This window comes from Delphinus delphis, chromosome 13 (genome assembly GCF_949987515.2).
Source record: "Delphinus delphis chromosome 13, mDelDel1.2, whole genome shotgun sequence".
NCBI lineage: Eukaryota > Metazoa > Chordata > Mammalia > Artiodactyla > Delphinidae > Delphinus > Delphinus delphis.
Window position 1 is genome coordinate 34,293,844 of NC_082695.1, and position 26,720 is coordinate 34,320,563.

General features: G+C 46.4%; 1 protein-coding gene across 3 annotated transcripts; it reads right to left on the minus strand.

Moving 5' to 3' along the window:
• Positions 1–16,651: 16,651 nt before the first annotated feature.
• TGIF1 (TGFB induced factor homeobox 1) lies at positions 16,652–26,176 on the minus strand. 3 transcript variants are annotated; one of them, XM_060028729.1, is made up of 4 exons: positions 24,468–24,897; positions 24,032–24,216; positions 18,443–18,669; positions 16,652–17,644 (listed from the first exon to the last, which is right to left on the minus strand). In XM_060028729.1, the coding sequence occupies exons 2-4, from the start codon at positions 24,045–24,047 to the stop codon at positions 17,069–17,071; spliced, it is 819 nt and encodes a 272-aa protein (XP_059884712.1). In that variant the 5' UTR covers positions 24,048–24,216; positions 24,468–24,897; the 3' UTR covers positions 16,652–17,068. The 3 variants fall into 3 exon arrangements, with proteins under 3 accessions (XP_059884712.1, XP_059884713.1, XP_059884711.1); XM_060028730.1 differs by lacking the exons at positions 24,032–24,216; positions 24,468–24,897 and adding an exon at positions 26,054–26,176; XM_060028728.1 differs by lacking the exon at positions 24,468–24,897 and having other exon boundaries at positions 24,032–24,326.
• Positions 26,177–26,720: the final 544 nt, after the last annotated feature.

The window sequence follows — 26,720 nt, forward strand, 5'->3', positions numbered from 1 at the left end:
GAACAATGCCTGGTGTATAAGAGGCACTCAATCAATATTAGTCGAATGGATGAATGACAGTTGAAGTTATTTCTCACCTCTTCTGTTAATAATCCCTCACTATTCTCATTTCTTCTAATAAAAAGTTGTTGCAGTTGTTTGTGTTTTCCTGTTAGGCTAAATATAGAGGAATTAAAGTCAAAAGGGCCTGGGGCAACTCAGGATGGAGTGAGCATGTTTACTGCAGGAGGCAAGTAAGGTAAAACCGCTAATTCAGAGTAAAAGATGCTGATGAAAATGTAAGCCTGTCCCCTGATACTCTCGGAAATATCGGGCAGGTGCAGGGGTGGATGCTAAACTCCCCCCATAGGATGAGACGGGAGCTATAGTGCTTTGGGAAAGATTTTTTTTTTTTTAAGATGACTGCACACAGGAAGCAGAAATATTTGGAGTTTGAGGTTACACAAAAAGGGGGACACATCCCAGTAACTCAGAGCTGGCACACTGAGAATTCACAGGATGAGAGAAATATCCCAAAGCAAAAAGCAAACCTGTCCATGAAGCCAAAATGTTACTAAGTGCTCTGTGGAGCAATCCGCATGAAATCCGCCTCCATCCACACATGAAAAAACTGAGGTGCAGAATCTCAGGTGTCTTGGGCAAGTTCACAGCCAAGCCCATGACACGTGGCTGAACTGGATTTCAACTATAGCTTTGTACCCATCGACTGTGTGCCTAGAGGCCCGCCAGGATTGACTCATATACTGTGGGTGTATAACCCTAACTTTCCTGTCGAGTTCATGCCTAAATGTCAGTACGATTGAAGCAGCAGGTGGAGCAGAATCCAATACCGCTGAAGAGCTGTCTTGTCTGGGAGATCATTTCAGCCCAGAACTTGAATCCCAGCTCCACGCCTCGGATGAGCTCATCCAGCCTCAGTTTTCTTGTCTGTCAAAGACACAGGACGATACCTATTTTACCTACTTCACTGACTATTGTGAGGATTCCGTGGGATGACATTTCACAGGAAACCTTCAGCAGAGTCCTGGCACATGGTTAGCGCCCAATAATTGGTACCGTAACATTTTTGCAATAGCAGAAGTTTTGAATTTTTGTTTCTTGCACAAAAGCTTGAAATTGGTTTAGTTACAACATCTTAGATTAACTATTAAATCTAACAGCTTTTAAACCAGTTGGACAGGTTACTTCGTGTTGTTGTTCATTTTTTCCGCATTAGTCATGAAGACCGGATGCCAGATGCTCATTTTACCCTCCAACATTCCTCAATGTATAATCTCAAACCTGCAGCCAAATTGAAAGACTTTGACAGTGGTCACCCCCACATATACCCACTGCCCAGCTCCTACCGTTAACATCTTCCTGGACTGGTGGTGTCACCCATCTATCCATTACTCATCCCTCTCCCAGCTGGCCATCTCTGTGTTTTTTAATGCATTTCAAAGTAAGTTTCAGACATTTACATCTGAACACTTCAGCACCGCTGTCTCTAATTAGAGTTTAATGTTTGTTTACATTTTTTAATCCCTGAATTTTGACATAAAAGGTACATTGGAGATCATTCAGTGTTATTCCCTTCATTCCACAGATGTGGAAACTGAGCCAGTATGTGTGTTTTCTGGAAACGGCATTAGCTTTGAGAGTGATGACCCCAGCAACGTTCAGAGCCATGTTTTAGGATTTTCTCCATTTTATTTTTCAGATAGGTTTTTTTTTTCAAGACTTTGTTTTTGCAGAGCATGTTGTACAACAAAATTGACGCACCAGCTGCCTTAGCAGAGGCCTGTGGTCACCTCCGAGCCAGGGGTAGTGTCACCTTTCCCTAAATCACACGGTTCCCCTAATGGAACAAACAAAGGTTAGCACTGCGGAGCTTCCCTCGCAGGGCACCTGGGCCTGCGGAGTGATGGGTTAAGGTATGCTGAGAGCAAGGCGGGGGCAGCTGGGTTTTCCCAGGCAGGGCTCTCCAGCCTTGAGCTGCCACATACACTGTACAAGTGGGACCGCTTTCCGCGTCTGTGGTGGCGAGAAAGGATTGGGAAGTAGGGCCCTACCAAGCCATTTGACTGTTCTCACTCCACGAAAGCAACGTATTAACAGACTCAGGCAACCTTCTCCTGACGGTACCACTTCTGTGAACTATTCTTCTATCTTAAATGTCCCTTTCTAGAAAAGGTTGCGGAAAAACTAGTTTAGACGCCACCTAGTCTAAATGGGGGGGTCTGAATATAGGGTAAAGTACATGCCAGGTTTGATGGCAGGGATAGCTTGAGTGTTCCTCAACGACCTTCTGGGGAGAGGGGCAGTGTCGGGTTAGGATGAATCCAGTTTGGTTTTGTTTTGTTTTTACTTTCTTTTTTGGGGGGGTGTGAGGGTGTGGTGGGGACCATGCTGCCTGGCTTGAAGGATCTTAGTTCCCCAACCAGGGGTCGAACCCGGCCCCAGCAGTGCCAGGGAGTTGCCAGGACTGATCCAGTTATGTTGATGGTAGACGACAGTTGAGTGCTAGCCACCCCCCGACCAAGAACACGGGTTCCTACTTGGGGTCTGACAGAGGAGCCCCTGGTCTCAGCCTGGCTTCTGTCACGGCCCTTTGGCTTCCAAGGGCTGGAGGCCAAATTCAGGGTTGGAGGAAGGACATATCCCTCACGAAAGCCACAGGTGGTCCCATGTGGCTCCAACTCTTAGGATTACACGATGTTAGCCCCGTTGGCCGTTTCTCCCGTGCTGGCCTGCAGCTTAGCTGTGTGAACGCTTTAATGTACGCTTACAGTGACAGTAGGGACAGAAAGGGCAACCCAATGTTCCTTTCCCTTCTGTCTCTTCACCCAGACCTTTAGCCACACCGATGGGGCCTGGCTGGTCCTCACTTTCCCTACATTTCGGAGGCCCTCGGCACGGAACCTGGATCACTGACTAGCAAGAAGTCTGGGGTGGGAAATACTGAAGCGGAGCCAGGGCCGTTCAGGGGCGCGTAACCTGAAGTCCCACAGGGCTCCAGGCTCAGAAGGGTCCTGTGCTTGGTTTAATGCTCTGCTGTAACCATTTACAATTCCTAATCATCGTACCTGCCAATCTGTGTTTTGTAAGTGAAGACCAATGGGACGGTGGTGGGTGGGTGTGCACGAGCGGAGGGGATAGGCATCGTGTGTGTGTGTGTGTGTGTGTCTGTGTGTGTGTGTGTCTGTGTCTGTGTCTGCAGCTATTCCCGGCTGCTCCATCCTCACATCGCGGTCCACACGCCCATGAGCACAGGACTCCAATGGACCCATGATGCCTGGGGGATCGGCGAGCCTCAAAGTGGGTGCCAGGTAAGGTGCTAGACCTACACCCGAATCATCAGAGGAGCTGACGGTGCCAAGCTGCCATCCTTTCCATTCGAACCAGAAAGAAAGCAGTGACATTCTAAGAAACACGAACAAACAAGGAGCTCCATCATATTCTTTCCTGCTCTCATTACTTCCCTGTATTAGCCAACTGCTTACACCCACGAGGATGACAGAAAAGGAAAAAGGGAAAGAAAGGGCGGCCCATGGTTCCTCCTCCCTCCAGCCCCTCTGTACTCTGTGAGCTGAGAGAATGTTGGTAGGATGTGAGCATATTAAGTGAAAAAACAAGTAAACAAGAATTTACTTTTATGTACTGTTTCCAGTTCTAGTAAGAACAAAACGTACATGTAGGAACAAGCTACGAAATAGAAAGTGTGTCATTTGGGTGATTTTGTATGTGTTACGTGCTGTTATATTTAAAACTGGCATTGCACAATATAAAGATGGATGGTAAAAATTCATGCTATTAATTTAAAAGGGTAGTTTTTCTTTCCTGAAAACAATAAATAATAGAAAACACCATGACAAGTTGACAGAAATGAGAAAGCTTTCCATTTTAGTACCTTTAATGGTACTTTTCTCCCGTTTTTTGAAGTGGTCCCACATGTGTATTTTGCACCAGGCCCTGCAAATTACAGAGCCAGCCCTGAGTTTGAATCATGGCGCCTAGACACCTGTATTTGAAAGCCTCCTGCTGAGACATTCTGAAGCAGCCGGAATCTCGAAGCTGGGTGCTATTTCAAAAGCTTCCCAGGGCTCTCTTCCCACCACCCATCCTGCCCCTCTCCCCTTTGGCCAGTAGAGTCCTGAACACAAAGATTCTCCAAGCACAAAAATTCTCAGCCTTGCATAGCTCTGGCTCCCTCGAATGAGACTTAAACTATCCTTCAGACGTCCTCAGTGTTAAGCACACAGTCGCCCAGCTACTCTGAAAAGACTGCTCAGTTTTAAACGCACCACATCTTGACTTCAGAGGCCACGCATTTTTATTCCTTGGAGTCGTAAGGTTCTTTCCTATCCAAGTTTCTAAATGCCCCTCTGATTTCTAAGTTTACAATTACAGTCACTTGCCTAATCAACTCCAGGTTTTCTTGGAGCTCTGTCCTCAAGAAATCTCATGGGCCCTTGAGCTGCTCCCCTGTTCTGTCTCCAGTGAAGGCCAACACACCTGGTCCTGGCAGGACCAGCTGGCACTCCGCCGCCATGAGGCCACGGGTCCCCCTCTCCCGCCTCCATCTCCTTCTCCTGGAAACACCTCATCTTTCCCCCCTTCCCCGTCCCCTCCCCCCACCCCGCATCCTCTTCATCAATTCCCATTCCTTCTACCTGAAGCAAAACACTTGGGACTCTCCAATTTATGTGTCTGTGTGTGGCTTGTGGGATCTTAGTTCCCCGACCAGGGATGGATCCCATGCCTCCTACAGTGGAAGTGCGGAGTCCTAACCATTGGACTACCAGGGAATTCCCTCCAAAATTTTAACACAGACTCCTCTCTTCCCTGGACTGAAGCGTCATCCCTAAAGTTTAGTCATCCTTTTGATAGTTTTGCCCAGAGAAAGTGGTCATTTCATCATTTGCAGACCCCTATATTAAACTTTTTACTTGCATTCTGTCACACAGTAAACATTTTACTTAAGTTTATGATGATCCGATTTTAGGGGACTTTCAAACAACCTACAGTTATCAGATCTATATGTATTAGTATTTATGTCCTTAGAAAGTTAGAGCTTTCAGAGGCTGAAGAGGTAGATTTAACCCAACCCTTTAGCTTTACTGGTGAGAAAAACCAACCTGGAGAAGTTAGGGTCATCCTGGCCTAGTATCACTCTTAGTTCTTCCGAAGTAAAGCTCAACACTCTTCCTTCTTCATCAGGCGGCAGCTTCAGTTATAAAGTCGTTACTGAACCAGGTTTGTTTTGCCCTACGCGCAGCTAGCTAAGACACCAAGCTCTCTGCAGCAGAGAGAGGGTTTATGCATAAGACAGCCTAACGCAGACACAGGAGAAGAAAGGCTCAGAATCGCCTCCCACAAGGCTGAGGGCCTGGGGTATTTAGGGATGAGTTGACGTCCCAGGCGTGGGGATCGCGGAGAAAGGTGATGGGAAACAGGTGCTTCATCCTCGTTCTGCGCAGGCGCAACTCAGCCACAGCCTGTGTACTTTCAGAAGCGAAGGCGCTTGGCACGATCTGAGGGTGGGGTTTTCGGCCCTCTGCCATCAAAAGGTTACCGAGCACACACTAGAGCATGCCCAGATGGAGGGTCAGTGGTCCCATTGTCTTTTTTCTTGCAGTTTTTATTGGAGTATAGTTAATCTACAATGTTGTGTCAGTTTCAGGTGCACTGCAAAATGAATCAGCCACATAATACCTACATCTACGCTTTTTCCTTCTTTCCCTATCCAGTCTTAACCAGCTCAGCTCCGACTAGACACAGCTGATCCAGGTTCTTGGAAAACATCTTATTGTTTAGGCTCCCGAGCGGCTTAGAAGACAAGCAAGGTTTTTGCAGCAACATTTAAAAGGACCTTGATTAGGGAAGGCAGGTTACAGGTGAAACGGATTTAACTAATGATTACCCACGGTATCGCAGTCACCCCTCAGTTTTCCTGGGGGGTTGGTTTCAGGGCCCCGTGGATGCTCCAGTCCCTCATATAAAATGGCCGTAATACAGTTGGCCCTCCGTATCCGGGGTTCGCATCTGCAGAGGCAGAGGGCTGAGTGTATATCAAAACCACAGAAGGCAGGAAGCTTCTGGGTTCACGAAAGCATTCACATGCAGGGAGGGTGGAGTACCCAGTTCCATGGAGATAGAAACTCCTGTGCTGGGGACCCTTCCAGACCTCACCCGATGTACCTCTTCATCTGGCTACTGTATTTATAATCTCCTTTACAATAAACTGGTAAAGGGATTTAAAACGGGGTAAAGAAAGAAAAAAGGAGGGCAAAGAGTGAAGGAAGAGGAGAGTTGGAGAGAAATTTTCCCTGAGTCAGGAGGGAAGGAAACAAAGGCAAAACAGCCAAGAAGGGACACATGAGATTCTCTTCAGCCAGTTCTTGTTTCTGGTTAAAAGACTGTGATGTGTGGTAGTCTCTGGAGTATAAAACAGACATGAAGAAACTGAGGCTTGGACAAGTAAGTAAATTGAAAAGGTTAAGAGACAAACCCAGTTTTCTTATCTAAATAGTCCCCAAAGAGCCCTCCAAGAAGAAATGAAAAAAAATGTCAGTCATAATAAACCCAGCATCTTTCAGAAGAACAGGGGGAAAAAACTATCACAAAAGGCACAATGAGATCTCTTCAGAGGATTCCTCTTAAGCGAGCCCAGAGGGAGAAGGAGAAAGCAAGTCAGAGGCTCTGGATGGTCAGCCCTTTAGTAACTAAGAACCAGTGTTATTTTGAACTTTGCAGGAATGATGCCAGTGGTAAAAATTCAAACAGCTAGTTTGAGAGAGATGATGATCACCCAGTCTTCAGCATAGCGGCCACCACTCTCTCCAGCATACAACCCTTTTCTGAAGCCGTCCTATCCCTGCTTTGTAGAACATCCTCAGGGAGGAGGCGGCACACACAGCATTAGGGGTGGGGGACCTGAACTGCTGCCGTCGTGAAGACAGGCTGGAGGCAGGAAGAACTGGCGGGGCCAAGCCTGGCAGGACAAGATCAAAGGCTGAAACGGGATTAGGAACCTGCCAGGCGGCTGTGTCAGGCAGGACTCTGCACCTGGCCAGGTAACGGTGGGTGTGTGGAGGTAGATTCATTCTATCTAAGATGCAACAACGTTTGTAGATCAATCTGCTTTGCTCTAAAACATTTAAAGCGTTTTCCCCTCGTTACTTCATTTAATCCTCTCAACAACCTTGAGATTCAGGTTTTATCTTCACCAAATTTAGAGAAGCAGCAGCCAGGCTTAGAGATGACAAAAAACTTGCTCGAGGCTACATAAATTCAAATCTCTTTCACCTGTGCCCCCAGTTCTAAAATACCTCCCGAAGCAATGTGAAAAATACACTTTTCTTTTTTCTTTTTTGTTTTTTTTGACTGCGCTGCACAGCCTGTGGGATCTCAGGCTTGCAGGATCTCAGTTCCCTGATCAGGGACTGAACCTGGGCCACGGCACTGAAAGCCCAGAATCCTAACCACTAGGCCACCAGGGAACTCCCTAAAGCATTTTTGAAAATCCAGATACAGATGTATAAAATCCTGGAGGCCAAAACTGCATGGGCCTTGAAAGGGAAATAAAGCCTAAGGACTAGTATTGACTTGTAATTGACCGTAGAATTTAATTAAAAATTTAAAAAGACTGGATGTTATCTAACCTATCACCCTTGCACACAAATGTGTCTTGGTAAGGAACAGTGCTGTATGTCTGTAACTCAGAATTTCCAGTCCGTATTACCCTCGCCCACACTTGTTATTTGAGTGCCACTGTGATGGACAGAATATATAGCACTTAATAGCTGCTGTACTGATAAGAGTTCCTCTACACTGAACTGTTTCTCCCGGTTACCCAGCATCAGGCCAGCAGACATTAATTTAGGTACCCGCATAAATGTCCTCGTAAGTGAGCCTAACAGCTCTAATCCTCTATTGGCAGAGATTTGAGTTACAAAGAGGGACACCCCTGGACGCCCCCCCACACACCCCGCAACCTGTCCATTTAACATTGTGACACCAAGTATTATGGGGGAAAATGCCCTTTAACTGAAGAAAACATGCTGTTGCGTGAACCCAGTAGGCAGATGGAGAAACAGGAAGGCTGAGATTAGAGTCTGCTTTACAGTTCTTTTGATGTTTCCCAAGCCAACTGGGGAAGCGGGTGAGGCTCTGAGAGAGCGATCAAAGGCGCCTCTGCAGGTTCAGATTAACAGGGAATTGGCGGATCAGGGCAGCACCTGCCTGAGAATAGCAATACACCTCACCAAATAAAGTTAATCTTTTAGTCAAGCTTGGAGGTGGCAATCCTTTTAGAAAACTTACACAGGCTAAGTTTATTCTTGCTGTGTCTTAGGTCTCTGAAGGGAAAATAACACTCTGCTTTTGTTTCTTCCCATAGAGGTATTTATTTATTTTAAAGCTGATCTTTGCCCCGGGTGTACACCATTTAACACCCTGGCTCTGGTTTCACAAAAGGTGGATGTTTGGGGGTTTGGAGGACAGGGGTGGAAAGGCACTGCCATAAATCTTTACTTGCCTTCAAAACTTCAAGTGTTAGGAATTCCCTGGGAGTCCGGTGGTTAGAACTCTGAGCTCTCACCACTGAGGGCCCAGGTTCAATCCCTGGTCTGAGAACTAAAATCCCACAAGCTGTGCAGTGTGGCCAAAAAGAGAAAAAAAAAAGAAAAAACTTAGCGTGTTATTCGATGAAGCTGTACCTCTGTCCCAGAGCAGTTCCTTCATCTCTATGTGGGGAAATATAGCTTAAAAGACATATTTTTTTTTTTGTACAGAGGAAATTGAAAGGAGCAGCACAAAGTAACTATAGCCACTAGAACAAGTCTAAAAATTCTCCATCAAAATAAAAAACAGAAACATACTAAAAAAGGTAGTAGGCCAAGGTCTCAGGCTCAGAAAGCCAATACTTAGGGACATGAAATGCACCGGATAGTAGATTAAGTGTTAAGACTTAGCACAGAGAAACTACAAAACAGATTTCTTGGCCTTGGAGAGTTCATTATTTCAGGCCCTGGCTCATCATAAGGTTTAGGAAACCAGGAGGACGTGTCACATTCTGCAAGTCTCCCTGAGAAGCAGACGTGGCCAAAAGGAAGTGGAGTGGTGGAGGAAAGGGGGCGTTTGACAGCAGAAAAATAAGTGGAGGTACTTGAAAGAGAAAACTTGCATATGATCATCTGCCAAAGCGACCATCAGATCTTTACTGAACAGTCTGATGAAAGTGGGATGGTTCCAAGTTGTCTCATTTCAGGCATAGTAGGTGGAAAGTGAACTTGCAGAATCTCGCAGGGAACGTGGCTCTATTCCGGCTGGTACCCACACACAAGCCGAGCTCAGATGAGCCTCAGTTTCCTCAGCTACACAATGGGAATAACATCTCTCATCCGGGTTGTGAGGAGTAAATGAGATATGCACCCAAAGTGTTCAAGAACGGTTGTCATAATAATATAACAAATAATAAAATCTTCAATAAATATTATAGCTTTTCTTTTCCAAATCACTCTAACATTTTTTATTTCAGTACTGGACTTACAGATGCTACCAGAAAACCATGTTACAATTAGAAGGACCGTTGATGAGAGAATTTAAAGTTAAGTGATATTCCAGATTGGGGAGACTGACTGTACGAATAGGCTGGAGGAAAAGTTAGCTAACGTAAATATACACATAGGCATTTCGCAGACTCATCTGAATGAATCAAATTCCAAAACAAAAATCAATGGAAATAACTTTTTACTTTTTTTATTATCTTTTTGCCACACAGCACGGCTTGTGGGATCTTCGTTCCCCCACCAGGGATTGAACACAGGCCCTTGGCAGTGAGAGCACGGAGTCCTCACCACTGGAACGCCAGGGAATTCCCTGGAAAGAACTTTAAAGTAACAAAACATTAGTGATCAGGTTAGGTAACAAGCCAAAAGGTAATAAAATGTTATTTAAAGGGTTAAAAGTTAAAAAGACTATCTTTTACTGTATTTCAATCTATTTACATTCTCTAAAAGCCCTATCCTCATATTAAAATACATGCCTTTAGTGTATTAAGTATATACATATTAGCAATAATTTGAGGCAAGACAGAAAAGCTGAACTTGTCCTAAGGTCATACATTTGAGTGATCCAATCAAATGTGACCATGTTCAAGTTTCAGTAATTTATTTATGAAGACAAGTTTGGAATATTAAAAAAAACAAGAAAACCAAGTTGGCAAGGCTTCTTAGGATAACAATGTACCTTCTAGAAAAACCCCTCTATTGTTTCGTTTTCCTTATCCCTATGCTGTTACTTAAATGTCTGTTCTCTGCAAGTCTGAGTACATTCCTATCGTGGGATTTGATTCCATTTGTAAGTCATTGACTCAGTGCTTCAGAGTTTGTACGTTCTCCGGTGTCTATAAAATATTTCATTCAAGACTGTTTCCTTGGTATTTGGTGAAATCCTTGTCGTTGTGGTCTCCATCGCTTTATCATGCTGCCCTTACTTGTCAGCTGTCCTATTGTGACCGTCAACCTTAAGTTACTCCTTTTCTTCAGCCACAAGGTACCTGTTGAGTATTTTCTGCTTCCAGTCTCTGAATCATAAAACCCATCTAAGATGGCAGTCTGTTTTTAGTGAGAGGTCAAGACTTGCCACATTCTCCTCTCACTGAGACTGTTTAAACCTTGATCTCTGAATACTGCTTTTTACTCTCTGGCCAGGTTCCAGATATAAACTTTATTTTTTGGTTCGATCCAAACCCACGTTTACCTTCCTGCAGTGTTAGGTCTATTTGTTAGTGTCTTGGTTTTACATATTGTATGGGCTATAGGTATACCATAGGATGAGCTCAGTGCCAAATTAAACTCTCATTGGTTAAGCTGACCTGGGTGATAATTCTACAGCAAATTGCATTTCTTTTACAAAAACTGTCAAATGCCCCAAAAGACTACAAAAGCAAATTTTTCTAGGTCTGCAAAGAGAATCAATTGTCAACTCCCAGTGTTCTACTTACGAAGAGAAACAGTGGCTAAAGAATAGTTTAGGGCAGTGGTTCCCAAATTTGCTCATGCATTAGAATCACCAGGGGATCTTTAAAAAATTCCGAAATCCAAGCCACAGTTGTTTTTAAAGCTTTCCAGGCGATTCCAATGTGTAGATAAGTTTGAGAACTCCTGATTCAGAGTTTTAAAGTAGAGGGTCGGGCTCCCCTGGTGGCGCAGCGGTTGAGAGTCCGCCTGCCGATGCAGGGGACACGCGTTCATGCCCCGGTCCGGGAAGATCCCACATGCCGCGGAGCGGCTAGGCCCGTGAGCCATGGCCGCTGAGCCTGCGCGTCCGGAGCCTGTGCTCCGCAACGAGAGAGGCCACAACAGTGAGGGGCCCACGTACTGCAAAAAAAAAAAAAAAAAAAAAAATAGAGGGTCAGTCATCCACTTTCAGAAGAAGGGAACTTCAAGGGGGTAAGACGTGCAAGTTTGCACCTTGATACCTGAGGGCACACCTCATTCTTCAGAAGACTAAGGGTGGCAGAGAGCTGCAGCCTTAATGGCTTGAGATATCAAGGACCGAGTTGGGGTTGGTAGTGCAGATGAAGTTAGCAGAGGAATCCTGGAAAGGAAGGAACAGCGGAAGGAGCACACCTGAAACTCTGAATCCCAGTGAGTCCACTGAAAGGCAGCAGCTGGAAGCTTAAAGAACTGATCAGAGATCTGAGCTACTATCTACTACAGGGGTAGAAGGAGACTGAGGTTTCAGTCCAGCTAAATGACTGGCTGGCAGAACAAAAATTAACACTCTTCAGAGGAATGTAGCAGAATCCAGAGTCCTTATTAATGTATCATCCATAATGTCCACTGTATAGTAAAACATCATCAGACAAGAAAAAAGTATCAATACGTGACTCCTACTGAAGCAAAATGCAGTCAAAAACTTTAAGGAAGCTATTTTAAGTAACTTATAGGAAAACATACTCTTATTTAATAGACTGACGGGGAATCTCAGCAGAGAAATAGCAATGATAAAAAAAAGGACTAATTGGGAATTCTGCATGTGACAAATACAATAACTGATATCAAAATTCACTGGATGGCCTCAACAGCACTTTAGAGACAGTGGAAGAGTTGGTGAATTAAAAGTTAATACAAACGATCCAATCTGAAGATTAGAGAGAAGCAAGATTAAAGAAAAGGGACTTCCCTGGTGGCACAGTGGTTAAGAATCCACCTGCCAGTGCAGGGGACACGGGTTCGAGCCCTGGTCCAGGAAGATCCCACACGCTGCGGAGCCACTAAGCCCGTGCACCACAACTACTAAGACTGTGCTCTAGAGCCCGCAAGCCACAACTACTGAAGCCCATGCACCTCGAGTCTGTGCTCCGCAACAAGAGAAGCCACTTCAATGAGAAGCCCATGCATCACAACAAAGAGTAGCCCCCACTCACCCCAACTAGAGAAAGCCTGTGTGCAGCAACAAAGACCCAACACAGCCAAAAATAAATAAATAAAATAAATAATTTATTTTAAAAAAAGATGAAAGAAAAACATGATAATCTCAGATAATGTACTGGAGTTCTAGAGATCTACTGGAGTTCTAGAAGGAGAGGAGAAAAGAGAAAAAATTTTTGAAGAAATAATGGCCAATATTTCCCAAATTTGGTAAAAAAACAAAACATAAACTTACAGATCCAAGCTCAACAAACCCCCAAGCAGGATAAACTACAATTATACCTAGGCACATCATAGCCAAACTGCTGAAATACAAAGATGAAAGAGCCAGAGAAAGACATTACATACAAGAGAACAATGATACAAGTGACAACTGATGTCTCTTCAGAAACAATGGAAGCCAGACAATAAATGCCTTTCAAGTGATGGAAAAAAACAACCCAGGATTCTATCTTCAGTGAAACTATCCTTCAAAGATGAAAGTAAAATAAAAGTCATTTTCAGTGAACAAAAATAGATGATTAGTCACCAGCAGGCCTCCACAATTCTCAAGAAAATTCAAGCTGAAGAGAAATGACGTGTCATTCAGACTCACAAGGAATGAAGAACATCAGAAATGGTAGATATTTAGCAAATATAAAAGACTATAGGGATTTCCCTGGTGGCACAGGGGTTAAGAATCTGCCTGCCAATGCAGGGGACATGGGTTCGAGCCCTGGTCTGGGAAGATCCCACATGCTGTGGAGCAACTAAACCTGCATGCCACAACTACTGAGCCCACGTGCCACAACTACTGAAGCCCATGTGCCTAGAGCCCATGCCCTGCAACAAGAGAGGCCACCACAATGAGAAGCCCGCACACAGCAATGAAGAGTAGCCCACTCACCGCAACTAGAGAAAGCTCACGTGCAGCAATGAAGACTCAATGCAGCCATAAATAAATAAATTTATATTAAAAAAAGACTATATACAGGCATACCTTGTTTTATTGCACTTTGCTTTATTGTGCTTTGCAGGTGTTGTTTTTTTACAAATTGAAGGTTTGTGGCAACTCTGTGTCAAGTCTATTTAGTGCCACAGCATTTGTTCACTTCATGTCTGTGCCACATTTTGGTAATTCTTGCCGTATTTCAAACCGTTTCATTTTTATTCTATTTGTTACAGTGACCTGTAATCAGTGAGTTTTCTTTTTTTTTGCCACGCCGTGTGGCTTGTGGGATCTTAGTTCCCCAACCAGGGATCGAAACCACACCCTCGGCAGTGAAAGCCCAGAGTCCTAACCACTGGACCGCCAGGGCATTCCCGCAGTGATCTCTGATGTTATTAAGTATTGCAAAAAGATTATGACTTGCTGAATGCTGAGATGATGGTTAGTACTCTTTATCAAATAAAGGATTTTTAAATTAAGGTATGTACATTTTTTATTGCACATTTAATAGACTACAGTATAATGTAAACATAACTTCTATATGGACTGGGAACCAAAAAATTTGTGTGACTCACTTTGTGACATTCACTTCATTGTGGTGGTTTGGAACCAAATCCACAATATCTCCAATGTATGCCTGTATACATTCTCTTTTCTCTTAATTTTTAAAAAAGACACATGCCTGTTTCAAACAAAAATTATAACATTATACTGTTGGATTTATCAGGTATAGCTATTATATATGAAAAACAACAAAAAAAGAAGAGAGTAAATGGAACCATACTGTTCCAAGTTTCTATATTTTGTATGAGGTTGTATAATATTAATTCTAAGTTGACTGTGATAAATTAAAGATGTATACTGTAATCCCCTAGAACAACCATTAAAAACAATATAGGGCTTCCCTGGTGGCGCAGTGGTTGAGAGTCCACCTGCTGATGCAGGGGACACGGGTTCGTGCCCTGGTCCAGGAGGATCCCACATGCCGCGGAGTGGCTGGGCCTGTGAGCCATGGCCATTGAGCCTGTGCATCCGGAGCCTGTGCTCCGCAACGGGAGAGGCCACAACGGTGGGAGGCCCGTGTACCGCAAAAATACAAATTAAAAAACAATATAATTTGAAAGCCAATAGAAAAATCACAACAAAATATTTAAAATATTCAACTAACCCAAAAAAGGCAAGAAAAGAGGAACAGAGGCAGGAAAAAATCCAAATGGTAAACTGAATCCAAACATATCAGTAGTTATATTAAATATAAACCAACTAAACACACCAAGTATAAGGCAGAGATTGTTAGGCCAGTTAAAAAAGCATGACCCAACTACATGTTATCTTAAAGAGATGAACTTTAAATACAAATTCTTAAAGAGATGAACTTTAAATACAAATTAAGTTAGGGCTTCCCTGGTGGCACAGTGGTTAAGAATCCACCTGCCAGTGCAGGGGACACAGGTTCAAGCCTTGGTCCAGGAAGATCCCACATGCCATGGAGCAACTAAGCCCGTGCACCACAACTACTGAGCCTGCACTCTAGAGCCTGCGAGCCACAACTACTGAGCCCGCGAGCCACAACTACTGAAGCCCACGCACCTAGAGCCCATGCTGTGCAACGAGAAGCCACCACAGTAAGAAGCCCCAACAAAGAGTAGCCCCCACTTGCCACAACTAGAGAAAGCCCGTGCGCAGCAATGAAGACCCAATGCAGCCAAAAATAAATAAATAAAATTTTAAAAACACAAGTTAAAAGTAAACAAATGAAAAAAGATATTTCATGCAAATACTAAGCAAACAGTTATTTCTATTTGGCTCCAATTTGAATAAACACTTTTTTACATGTACCTTTCCAATTACATTTGTTACACACCAGTTATTTATCAACCTGGATCCATTTGGGGTGATTCTTTTTTTTTAATGTTTGGGTTTCATTTGACCCTTGACATTTATTTTTCTTTTAAATCACTCACATGACTGCTTTCTCCCCTCCCCCACCCAGTATGATTAATGAAATGTCTTATCAAGGGAAGCCTTTCAGGATTTGCTGGTCTCTCTTATCTGTACTCAAAGGATTTCAGCATTTGATCTAGCTATTAAAGCAGGTAATGATTCTTAATCCCCTTTGATTTTTCATTCTTATTTGTTTACGTTGCTCCTTTTATGTACATTATTTCCTTTTTGGTTTTGTCTATTTCTGCAACTCTGAGGGGGGGCTAGCCCACTGGAGGCTGATGAGCCCTTCAAAGCCGCCCCCCTCACAGGCTAGAGGCACCACCTTCTCCTCCCTTGTTTTTTCTTCCCACTCCTGGTTGTCCTCATCAGTTTTTCTCTTCCACTTAGAGAAGTCTTTGAGTTTAGCTCTTTCTACAGTAGGCACCTTCTAAACAGAATTTCAAAATTAGACAAGCTTAAGTTTGGAAGAGTTTTCCTACATTCTTTAAACAATACTGAAGCTCTAATGCTCCCTCAAACTTAGACAATTCATAGCTGGGGCAGGGCTGGAAAGAACATGACTATAATAACAAAGAAACCTCATACTAAGCATGACTACAAAGAATGGTTTTGTGGCATGTGACAAACCTGCTCAAGTGAAAGGAACACCACCAATTCCCTTCTAGCCATCCTGGCTTCATAAAGAACTGCCTATCCCAACAAACTCCACTTGTGTATGGTACCGCTTTTCACAAACCGTGACCTTAGGAAAGAAACCTAATAAACTAACAGTCCCACGGGAGACAGAACCCCACTGCTTTCACCACTTTAGACCATGTTTTCAAAGATGCTGTTAAATGTAAAGAGGCCTTACCTGACTGGACCACTGAACAAAAATTATTTTAGACGGTAACATGCAGGAGGCAATACTAAGAACTGCTTGGGTTGCTGTTTACTTCTGAAAACTTGAGCCACGATCAGGTGCTTTGAGATCTTCCTTTTCAACGTGGGTCGTGTCTTAAAATACGCAGACTAGGTCACCAAGGGATTCAGTGGTTAGCTAAACACCCATGGAAACGATTCATTCCAACTTGCAGTTTTAAGTAAAGATTTAAGGGCCTGCTATGCCTCCTATCAAGAGTAAATTATCACACATCCTGTTTATACAGCCTGGCTTGTCCACAGTTCTTCAAAGAGCTGGTGACACCCCCCTAACTCACACTCCACCCTACCCCCAACTTCCTGCTCATTGGGGTGCTATATTCCTACTCATTTTTAAGAGATGCCTCCCTCAACAAAATACTCTGCATTACAGTACTTTTTAAAGAAAATACTTTATTACGTCATGAAAAAAATGCATCAATCAACTAGATTCATACTTGTTTGAAAAAAAATTGAAAATTTATTAATTAGACAGTATGTGGGCATCCTGTTCCACATGGGAATGAGAAGATGCTATAGGTTCTCTAAGTATTGCACAGTCTGAAAAAGACACCAACAAAAAAAAGGGGAGGGGAAAAAAAAAATCACATAATCTTGGGAACCACCTCACATTATGAATAATCTACCAAGAAACATTTAAAAAAGAAAACCCTTTGTTTCTACAGTAGCTTTGAGTTTATAGTTCTTGGAATGACTGTATTCCATTGACAACATCTCAGTAACAGGAAGCTTCATTTTAGCAATCCCATGTGCAAATATTAATAAAAAAATATATAAAATAATGCAATTCACCTCTTGCCATCATCCCAGCAATCATAACATTTCTGAGAACTGTTTTGCTTGAAAAAAGGGGTTAAGCCATAAGTTTTGCCTGAAGCTCCATTTCTGCAGCCCGTTTGAGTGCAACATCTACCAGAAGCTGAAATCCACTAAAATCTTGGTTGAGGTCCGGTGGAGTAGGGGGAGGAGTGTTGAAGAGACCACTCTGTGTGTGTGCGCTTGGTCCAGATTTACACGTGTCCTCTGGGTACATGAGGGAGGTGTCTGTGAAGCTGCTGGCTGCCATCTGCTGTATATCTGTGTTTTGTCCCACACCAACTGACTGGCAGAGAGAGAAAGGCACATCTTTCAATGCAGTCACAGTGGTATGACAGATAACCGAGGGACGAGCCAAAATGGATCCTGGGGATGACGGCTTAGGAGACAGTGGCCTCCCTAGGGCTGGGTTGGGTCCAGCTGTACAGGAGTGAAAAGGGCTCTCCTCTAGAGCCGGCATGAAGTTTTTGATGCCTGTTGCTGACTCCACAGAGCTGGCTTCAGATATCTTGGCCCCTCGGCGGGAAATTGTGAACTGATTTGGATCTTTGCCATCCTTTCTCAGCATGTCGGGGAGGAGCCTGCGCCGGGCGTTGATAAACCAGTTACAGACCTGAAATCATACGGGGATGTTTTAGACTCCGCCAACACGCCCGAGAGCCTTCTTGGGGGCGCCTTACTGCTCTCTCTCTCTGCATTAAAGGAGGCATGAAAAGGCTTAGCGGGACCTTCAAAGTTATTTAGAGGTAGTTGAGCCCGGCCAAGAAAAGAGAGGTGTTTCCTGTCATAAACCTCCTCTTTTTCTAATACAAATCCCCTTTTTGGTCTCTCGTCATCCTTAAACCTTTTCAGGAGGAAGGAAAAGAAAGGTATACATTCTCAAACGCCTGAAAATGATTTTAGAGAGGGAATTTTACCTTTTAACTCTCCCCATATTAACCTGTTATCTACCGCCCCAGCATTTAAGTTAATCAACTACAGGAAAACCTTTCCTGGATGAAAAGAGCCACTCCTCCCAGTTACTGATTTTTCCCAGTTCAAATGACTATGTCAACAGACAGAACATGAATTACCTCACTGAAGTCTGAACTTGTTTAAATATCAAACCAGTTTCCTGGGCAATGGAGTAAGATTTAACCTCCTTCTTATGTTTGTTGCATAAAGGAAGGCTCTTTTAGGCATTAAAGGAAATGCTATTTGACAGATGACTGTCAAGTGTTTCTGTTTCTCTACATAGCCAGTTATTAGCTGTTAGCACTATAAAAAGTTTACAAGAAAAAGATATGCCCCCGCCCCTTTTTTTGAGTGGGGAGGCACTTAATGACTTGCTATACAGGAATGCTATAAAGCGACTTTGGGGAAAAAACCCACCACACCCCCCGGGCATACAGCTGGTGTTCCTTTCCCTTACCTGTAGTGTAGAGAGGTGTGTTTGTTGGGACAGTAATGCTTTTTCTTGCTCTGAGGGGTAGGCATTGTATCGGTGTTCATACAGCCAGTCGCGGAGAATCTGAACGGATTCCTTGGGCAGGTTGCCCCTCCGTCTTCTCTTGCCTGAGCCAGCAGAAGAGGAGAGGTCCAGGGGGCTGTCCATGCTGTCATCATCCTCGGTCTCACTGCCAGACGCGGCAACAACACCTACGAGAGGACAGAGGCCAGCCGTCAGCCAGTGTTATCAGCAAAGCTCACCTCTTTTGACCACTCAGCACAACTGTGTTTTCTCAACTCTTGAGAGCCAAACAAGCGAAGAACGGGTGTTTTCCGTCCTGAAACACCAGAGCTCATGCGAAATCTCAAGAGTAATTCGACTGGCAGCATATTCTAGATTCCCAGCCCACCGGCAGATTCCCTTTCGTACCCATTTTCCTATAGGATTCAACATCTCACATTCCTTTTCAATGGTGCTCAGAAGTGTCTAATCCAGCAAGTGAGACACAGCTGCACCTAAAGCGAATAGCTTGCCACGTGTGAAACAGGAAAGGTGTCATAAGCAGACGGGATGTGTCTGACAACCTTCTCCGTGAGGTCATTGCTAACTAGGAAAAACAATCCAACTAATATACCTTTGAAACACTGTTCTTCCTCCCTCTTCCGCTGAAGGTTTTGAAATAAAAAGGAAGATTTTTTTCCACTGATACAAGCCAAGAAAATTACACTTGTAACCCAGTTAGTAGTCTACAGATAAAATGCATGGCAGAATTTTCTGCCAATTCCTCTTCTTTTCCTTTTCATTGCTACCCCCATTTATTCAAAACTAGACACCTACTTTTAATGGACAGTACCAGTCACTTTTTACTAAATGCAAACAACCACTGAAGTTTTAAATTTCACTGCATAAAACTATTCTATTTTTAGTACTTAATGCAAGGGGTCAAAAGATGCCTAGTAGTGAATAAACTTTAAAACTTCCGTAAATTTCAACTGCCAGTTTAATCCGAACCCAGGATACTACATATCAATAAGCAGAGATCAGCTTTAAATCGTTACATGACAAAGAAAACTGAATATGCAACCCCCAGAGGAAACTCTTTTGTTTACAAGCGCTTTAATCCTACCAGAAATTTTTAAAAAGTCACACCCATAGAGAATATTTAAATCACACATAGACTGGGTTCTACAAAAATTCAGACTTGGCCCTTTTGACATTTAAAGATAATTTTGAACTTTAACCCTTCCCCGTTTCAAAACTACAAAAGGCTACTCTGACTAAAGACGTGTATTCTCATTTTTGAAGACAATTAAGAATTTTAAAAACATAAATAAATTACAAACTATAGTATGCTTGAAAAACCAGTATTTCTATATAAAGGAAATTAAGGTAGCATGACATTTAAAGGTAGGCACTCTTAACTTTGTTGACGCAAGCTCAAGTGGTTTACCTTGTTAGGAAATAAAAACAGAATATTCCTCAGAGTGATAAACCATTCAATGTATCTTAAAGGAACTTTTCCCAAACCCCATCCTTTCAAAGCATTTTAACACAGTGAAACTCAAAAAGCTACTCATTCAAGATTTGCTGATGAGCTAGCTCATCAGTTAATTGAGTCTAACTCTTCTTGGTGACACATTTTCAGTTTTGGACTGCAGGGGGCAGAAGGTGCTGGAGGGAGTGTCCGCAGAAAAGGCAGAACCTTCCAAAGACAAAGTAAAGCAAGTTCTAACAAAAGAGTAGGATGATCTTGCAAATTCACTTTGGCTCAAGGCTTAATTAACAAACAGCCATCAGTAAAAGGCCCAGCAACCCTAAATTTTAACAGCAGCTGCATATCTGATGTTTTTCAACCCAGATTTCATTAAACTGCTTAAAAAGAAAGAAAAAAAAGGAGGCACATTTAAAACTGAAAGTGCTTTCACTGTTGAGAAGATGAGAAACTTTTAAAACCGGTGTTGAAACTTGGGTGAAGAACTATTAACAAAAAAACCTTAAGAAATTATAAATGTTCCTGTTTTACATTTGCTCTGATAAAGAAATCTTAACTTTTAAAAACGTGTCAAGTAACTGAATGACTAAAGCAAATGTGAATAAAGCAATTTGTTTAAACTCTTCAAAAAGTCTGAAAAGTCAGAACTTCTCTAGGCTATTAACCCCACCTCCCCTTTTTAACGTTTTAGAAACAGTGTGAAAGTCTGCTCACTGAACAGTGAATTCCCAACTGTAAATTGACAATCACAAATAGTTTGAAACAAACAAAAAACCCCTAAAGCCTGTCCTTTGATCTGCTCACTTAGTTTGACAAGAAGCCTGATCTTTCAAAACAGGCTAGTGACACAAAAGCAGGTTTCAGTTAAGCAACACCAAACTGCAGCGACTTTACTCTGTTCTCAGTTCATTTAAATAAAAGAGCGGCCAGGCCTCCGGACCTCTTAACAAATATTTCCAATATGTGCACAAAAGCTGACGGAACAGGAAGTTAAGACTTCAATTCCTCGGCTGTGCCAGCTGATATTTCACTACAGCAAACCACGTTTGCTGCTGTCAGGACTGTTTTCATTAAAACTCTCCCTCTGGATTGTGGCTCAACTTGGAAAAACAAAAAGACTTTTCCAAGTTACTCATTTCCTATTGTAACAGAGCTTTGGAACACTTTCCCGGTTACGACTTGTTTCCAAACGTTTTACTCTGCTCACACTTTAAAAAATGTGGTGGTCGGGGGCGGGGGGGCGGTGCGGGGGGATCACAAGCCTCTTTTACTCCATCCACATACAAGGAAATTTGTTTAGAAAGCCACAAGATGCTCTATGAATCCCACAGCGCTAAAAAGCATTTTTTTTTCCTGAGTAGTAACAGGGGGAGGGGCAGAGCCCGGGGGGGCAGAGAGACAATGGTTGTGAAGTTGGACTCTTAAAAAAAAAAAAATCTGGACTAGAAAAAGATCTGGGAATAACAATAACCGAAGGCGACGCTTAAGGGTACAAATAGGAAAAAGCAAACCTAACCTAACAGGTTTCCTGATCAGAACATCTCAGGAGAAGCGACGGGAAACGTACTTAACCCCCCCAGGCACCAAATCCAAGGAGCGCTAGGATGAACCCAGCCGCAGAAGTCTGAAGCAAGAACCCCACATCGTCAGAAACCGGGAGCAAAGAGACTTAGGGGGTTTTCCTCAACGAATCTGCTTGCTTGTTTGAAAATCTTTTGGGGAGATCTTTTGGGCATTCTCAGTTTTCTAAGACGAGACACTATTGTCACAAAGCAGTCTTACCAAATCCCCGGCTCCGCGATTGAGTTTTTAAGTGCTTTTGTTTTCAACAAAACTTGAAAAGATTTCCACTGACTTTTATAAAACGGACAGTCCAACTCGGCGAGCCAGATCTCTTCCGGAGCCCTAGCGGAGGCCACTGGGCGCGGGGCCCCCAGGTGGCTGGAGGCCGGGGCGAGGGCGGGCAGGACCTAGAGGGACTCGCCGAGGGAGGAGCCCGGCCCGGCCGGCCCGGGAGCTTTTGTTCCGCCAACTCCTCGGCCCCCGCTGAAGTCGCCCCTCCGACCGCACGAGTGAGAGCAAACCCGGGCCTTGGAGTTTCAGATTACAAGAAACTGAAAACGGAGCCGTGAATCTCAACCTCCTCAGGGGCCTGCCCACCCGCAAAGGATTTGCCAGGAAAACCTAAAAAGGGAAAGAAATCCGGGCAACCTCGGCAGTCTCCGCTCCCCCGCAAGGGCTCCGAACCAGTCGCGAAGTTTCCCCTCCAACACGTCACCTTTCATTGTTTCCATGAGTCGGCGCGGTAGCAGTACCTCGCGCCCCGGGGCAGCGCGCCCCGAAGATTCCCCAGGGACCGGCGGGTTCCTGCCCCGTCCCCTGGCTGGGCTGGGGGGAGGGCGCCGAGAGAGGGGTGCCGGGAAGGACGGGGGGGGCACCGGCACAATAGCGGGGAGGGGGGAACCCCAGAGCCTTACGGGTGGTCGGGGAGGATCATCACAGCCTTCCCCGCCAGAGCCCGAACAATGGGGGGAACCCGCCCCGGCGCAAGCCCAGCTCTGCTCTGCTCGCGGATCACAAGACGCACCCGTCAAAAACAACCCAACTTGTCCCAGTCAGTTCACCAGAAGGGAGAGAACGCCTCCCAGGGACGATCTGGACCTGTCAGCCTTCCACGAGTTGACCTGGTCTCCCTGGGCGCCCCCGGGCGCTCCCCGCGCGCCTTTTCTCGCCGAGCCCAGTTAAACGTCCAAACCTCTGAGCCCCCGCTCTCGCCCTTCAGGGTCCCCGGGGAGAGGACGCGCGGGGAGTTGGTTCCACTACAACTACCAAGGCCCCGGGGTGGACGTTTAGTTTGACTCCCGCCCGCAAAGCGGGACGTGGGGAGCTCCGCGTGTTTCAAAGGCACCAGCCCAGGATCAAACGAACAGAAATCCAAGGTGAAAATGTGGCCGAGGGAACCCTCTCGGCTTCGAGGCTGCCCCACTCTAACGGGAGTCTGTTCTAACCGTATTCGCTCGACGAGTCTGAAAGAATGTGGAGCTGGAGAAACTCTGGCCGCAGCTGGGCATGCGCAGTAGCCACCCCTCCCCCCACCCCGCCCGCGCTGGCTTCCCCGAGCGATTAACTTCTGTTTTGAACCACTCGACATAAATCACAACAGAAAAGCCAACTCCGGCCCACGACGGAACATTCGGGGGTACCTCCCTGCTAGGGACTGAAAAGTTAACTTCAAAAGGGAGTTAAAATTCTTTGACCTTTTGTGGTGGTGTCTTTTTTTTCCCTTTTTCTTTCTGTGTATTTTGTTTTTAAACCAGACTGACGGCAAGTTTTAGCTATAAAGCTTCCAGAACGCTTCGTGGAAACAATGACAGACTCACTCTTTGCATGTCACACTTGAACTCATTCTGACTGCACGCCGCTTGCCCGCAGTCCTAACTCTTCCTCTTGCCCCAGATACATCGTGGGAAAACTTGTAGAGGCTGGGAATTCTGAAAAGTCTAGCTTTCCAAAGGGACCGACACCCGGGGGCGACCTGGGGTCCAGAGTCGCCTTCCTCTGATGGTGTAAACGCCCCATCCCTGGAGAAGACGTGCCCGGCCCAGCCGGGAGTGAGCGGGGACCCTGGAGCCCAACTTTGAGACAAAGGCGCCGCGGCTCCGCCGGCCGGGCCGCCCAGGGTCCCAACGGGGAAAAGCGGGGCAGGGGTGCCCCCGACCCGGACCCCACTCCCCCGCCCGCGAGAAAGAGCAAGAAGCCACGCGGCGAGCGTGGGGTGTCTGCGGAGACAATGAAACTTGCAGGCGCACAAACAAGGCGGCGAGCGTGTTTCTTGACAACGTGCCAGCAGCGTGGAGAGGCCAGTCTCCCCACAACAGCCCCTCGGTGTTGTGTCTAAGAAGGAAACAACAACTGCCATTTCAGACGCAGCCTCAACAAAGAGAACGGCCGCCGCTCGGGCCTGCGAGCCCCGGGGCGGAAAAGTCCACCAAGTCACTCTCGCCCCAAACCCAGCGCCGCCCCTCGAGCACGTTTCCCTGGGACTCGCGTCCACGGCGCGCGCAGCCCGCGAGCCTTACCTTTCTTGCTTTTCATTCTGGAGCTCCCCTTCCAGCGCGAGGCGACGCTGGGGTCTCCAGGGGCTAGGAGCGAGGGCGAAGGGGCCGAGTGATTGTCCTCCTTCCCGGCCGACTCTCCCGTAACTTGTAGGACGCGCTCCAGCCGTTATTGCTAAACAAGGCGCTCGGATCCCAGGCTCCCGCTCCTTGGGTGGAATTCAAGTGACACTTGGGCTTCCTCCTGCCGGAATCTTCTGGCAGCCGGCCGGGGGCTCCCCCTCGCCCAACTCGCTCCCCTCCCCACTCCGCTCCTTTGTTCCCCGCTCCTGCTCGGCGCACCTCGGCGCTGTCAGAGTGAGCGAGGCGAGGAGGGAAGGTACAGGAGGTCCTGCCTCCGCCCCCAGCCGCCCGCCCCGTCCCCCGCCCGCCCCGCCGCTCCTCCGCCCCTCCCCCGCACCTTCCAGCCGCGGAGGACGGCACCGAGCGCCGCGGCCGCGCCGCCTCACCCCGCGTCCCCGGGCCGCTGTCACCCGTTCCTCGTGGGGGCGGCCGAGCCCAGAAACGCGATCGCTGCTCCCCACTGCGCGCACGCCGCCTGCATCCCCGGCTCGGCGGCGGCGACACCAGCCGAGCGCCCCGAGTTTCTACTTTAGGCCTTTCTTCCCGGGCCTGGCGAGGGTGCGTTTGGTTAGGAAATTGCAACAGATGGAAAAGAGGCCGTCTCCTCCTCCCCCTCCTCCACCCCAGGGAAGAAAAGGCTCCCCTTTCGTTTTTGACAGCTGCCCCAACTCCACAGTCCCTGCTCTGGCAGCAGGAGAAGACAGCGGCTGCTGGTTCAAGGGGCGGGGCTCCGTAGGAAAAGTATTCGGGACAAGAACCAACTTCTTCCAGAATGCGCGGCTGCCATTGACACGCGGGCGCGGCGCGGCGCACCCTTCTCCTCCGGGGGCTCTTCCTCCACAGCAACAGTGGGGGGCGGGGGGGGGGAGGATGAGGCACAGACACCCCGGGTGAAAGTCTGTTCCCCCCGGCTAAAGCTGCGAGTTTCGGACTGGATTGCAAGGCAGTTTCGAAATCTAACATGTTGCGGACAGACACTTGTCATGCTCACATGCTCTTTAAAAGTCTCTGCCTGGGGACGGCCCGGACGCGCGCCCGCCCCGCCTAGACTCGGCCTGACATCCGCACCCCCGGACCCGGGCAGCTGTGCCGCCTTTATGGGAAGGGGGCTACCACCCCCGGGGGCGCTCATCTGTTTCGGTAAACAGAGTCTACTTTTAGGACTTATATCCTGCTAGGGGACCCTTTTCTCCCCACCCCCCCACCCCCGGTACTTCAAACAGAAACTAACCATTAAGTAAATACATGTTCCTGTTGCTTTAATTTGGTTGAGAGGAGGACTCCAGTAGGAGTTCCTAGATGAAATTACCCTTTAAAAAGACTTCTCTCCTCTCCTTTTCGCGTTTGTCCCCTTCGTCGTTTTGAAGTAAATGAACTGTCACATGCCACACTAAGACTTTCCCCATCACTTAAAAAAAAAAAAACCCAAACGTAAATAATTTAGCCTGATAGAGAGAGACGTCAGCTCCCGAGTCAGCCTCCAGTTTCTGCTCTGTGCTGTTTTTGTTTTGTAATCTCTGTGAAGAACCCGGCAGAAGCTCCGTGGAAATAAGGTTCAACCCAAGGAGGAATAAGGCAGCCAAACGATGACTAACTAGATTTTGGAGCCTCTGTTTTAGGATTACACTGAAAATTAAAGCCAGCCGCCCACATACTCACCCTCCCCCAAAAAAGACACCCCCGCCCCGAGAGTGAATAAGGCCAGAGTTTACAAAGCTTGGGTGGTTTTTTCCAATTACAGGGCTTAAAATGGATAAACAAGGAAAACAGCGTCAGTCTAAGAAGGGAACGACCTTACGATTATTTTTTTCCTGTGGTGTGCCGACTGCTCGGCACCTAAGAGAACACACATCTAAAACGACCAAGGGGGGAACATGGTCCTGGGGGAAACCACCAGCCTGGAGGGGCTCCCCTGTAACTTGCCGGAGCGCAGTTCCTTCCCGGCCTGGCGGCAGATGAATCAGCGGCTGCGCCCGCGCGCAGGACAGATGTGGGGCGGGGAGGGGCCCGTTAGAGGGCCGCTCAGCTCCCGCGTTTGAAGGGTTGTTTGTTGCTGGGATTGGTGGCTCACATCCGTTGGGGACCGGGAGAAGGGGGAGGAGGGACGCAGGAGGAGGAGCCGGACCGCCGGCGCTGCGCCTCAGCGGTCGGGGTGGCAGGAGCCTCGTCTGGAGCCGGTTACTGGGGAGACGCTTTGTTTGCTAACTTCGAAAGCCGCTTCGGCTGCCTCGGCCTCTTTCGAAGCCGGTCCACGAAACCCGCCTTCGGGTCGGCTTAACCCTCCCCCTGGGCCGTTTGCACCAGCGCGAGACAAAACTGTTTCCTTCTTCCGCGTGGTTCTCCGCGGCCACGCGGTGGCTCTCATTATGTACACAAAAGTATCTTTTCCTTCGTCTAAGTGAACTTGGCTGATTATTGCGATTCTCAAGCAGCCGAGATGGAAACCGAGGGTTGCAGGGAGTTTATAGCTAGAAAACAAACTTTACCGGGGAAGGGGCGCCGAGAATTAAAAGCCTCTTTTCAAATGGCCAGGAGGAGAAAGTCGAACTTTCAACTCTCTCGCTGGAGGTCCGGCTTGGTCCGGGCAATG

What these genes read in the sequence shown, in the direction of transcription:
- TGIF1 (XM_060028729.1), bottom strand. An exon ending in CACACCTCTCTACACTACAG is followed by an intron (nt 17,645 to 18,442) that starts GTAAGGGAAAGG and finishes GTATGATTTCAG; the next exon opens with GTCTGTAACTGGTTTATCAA.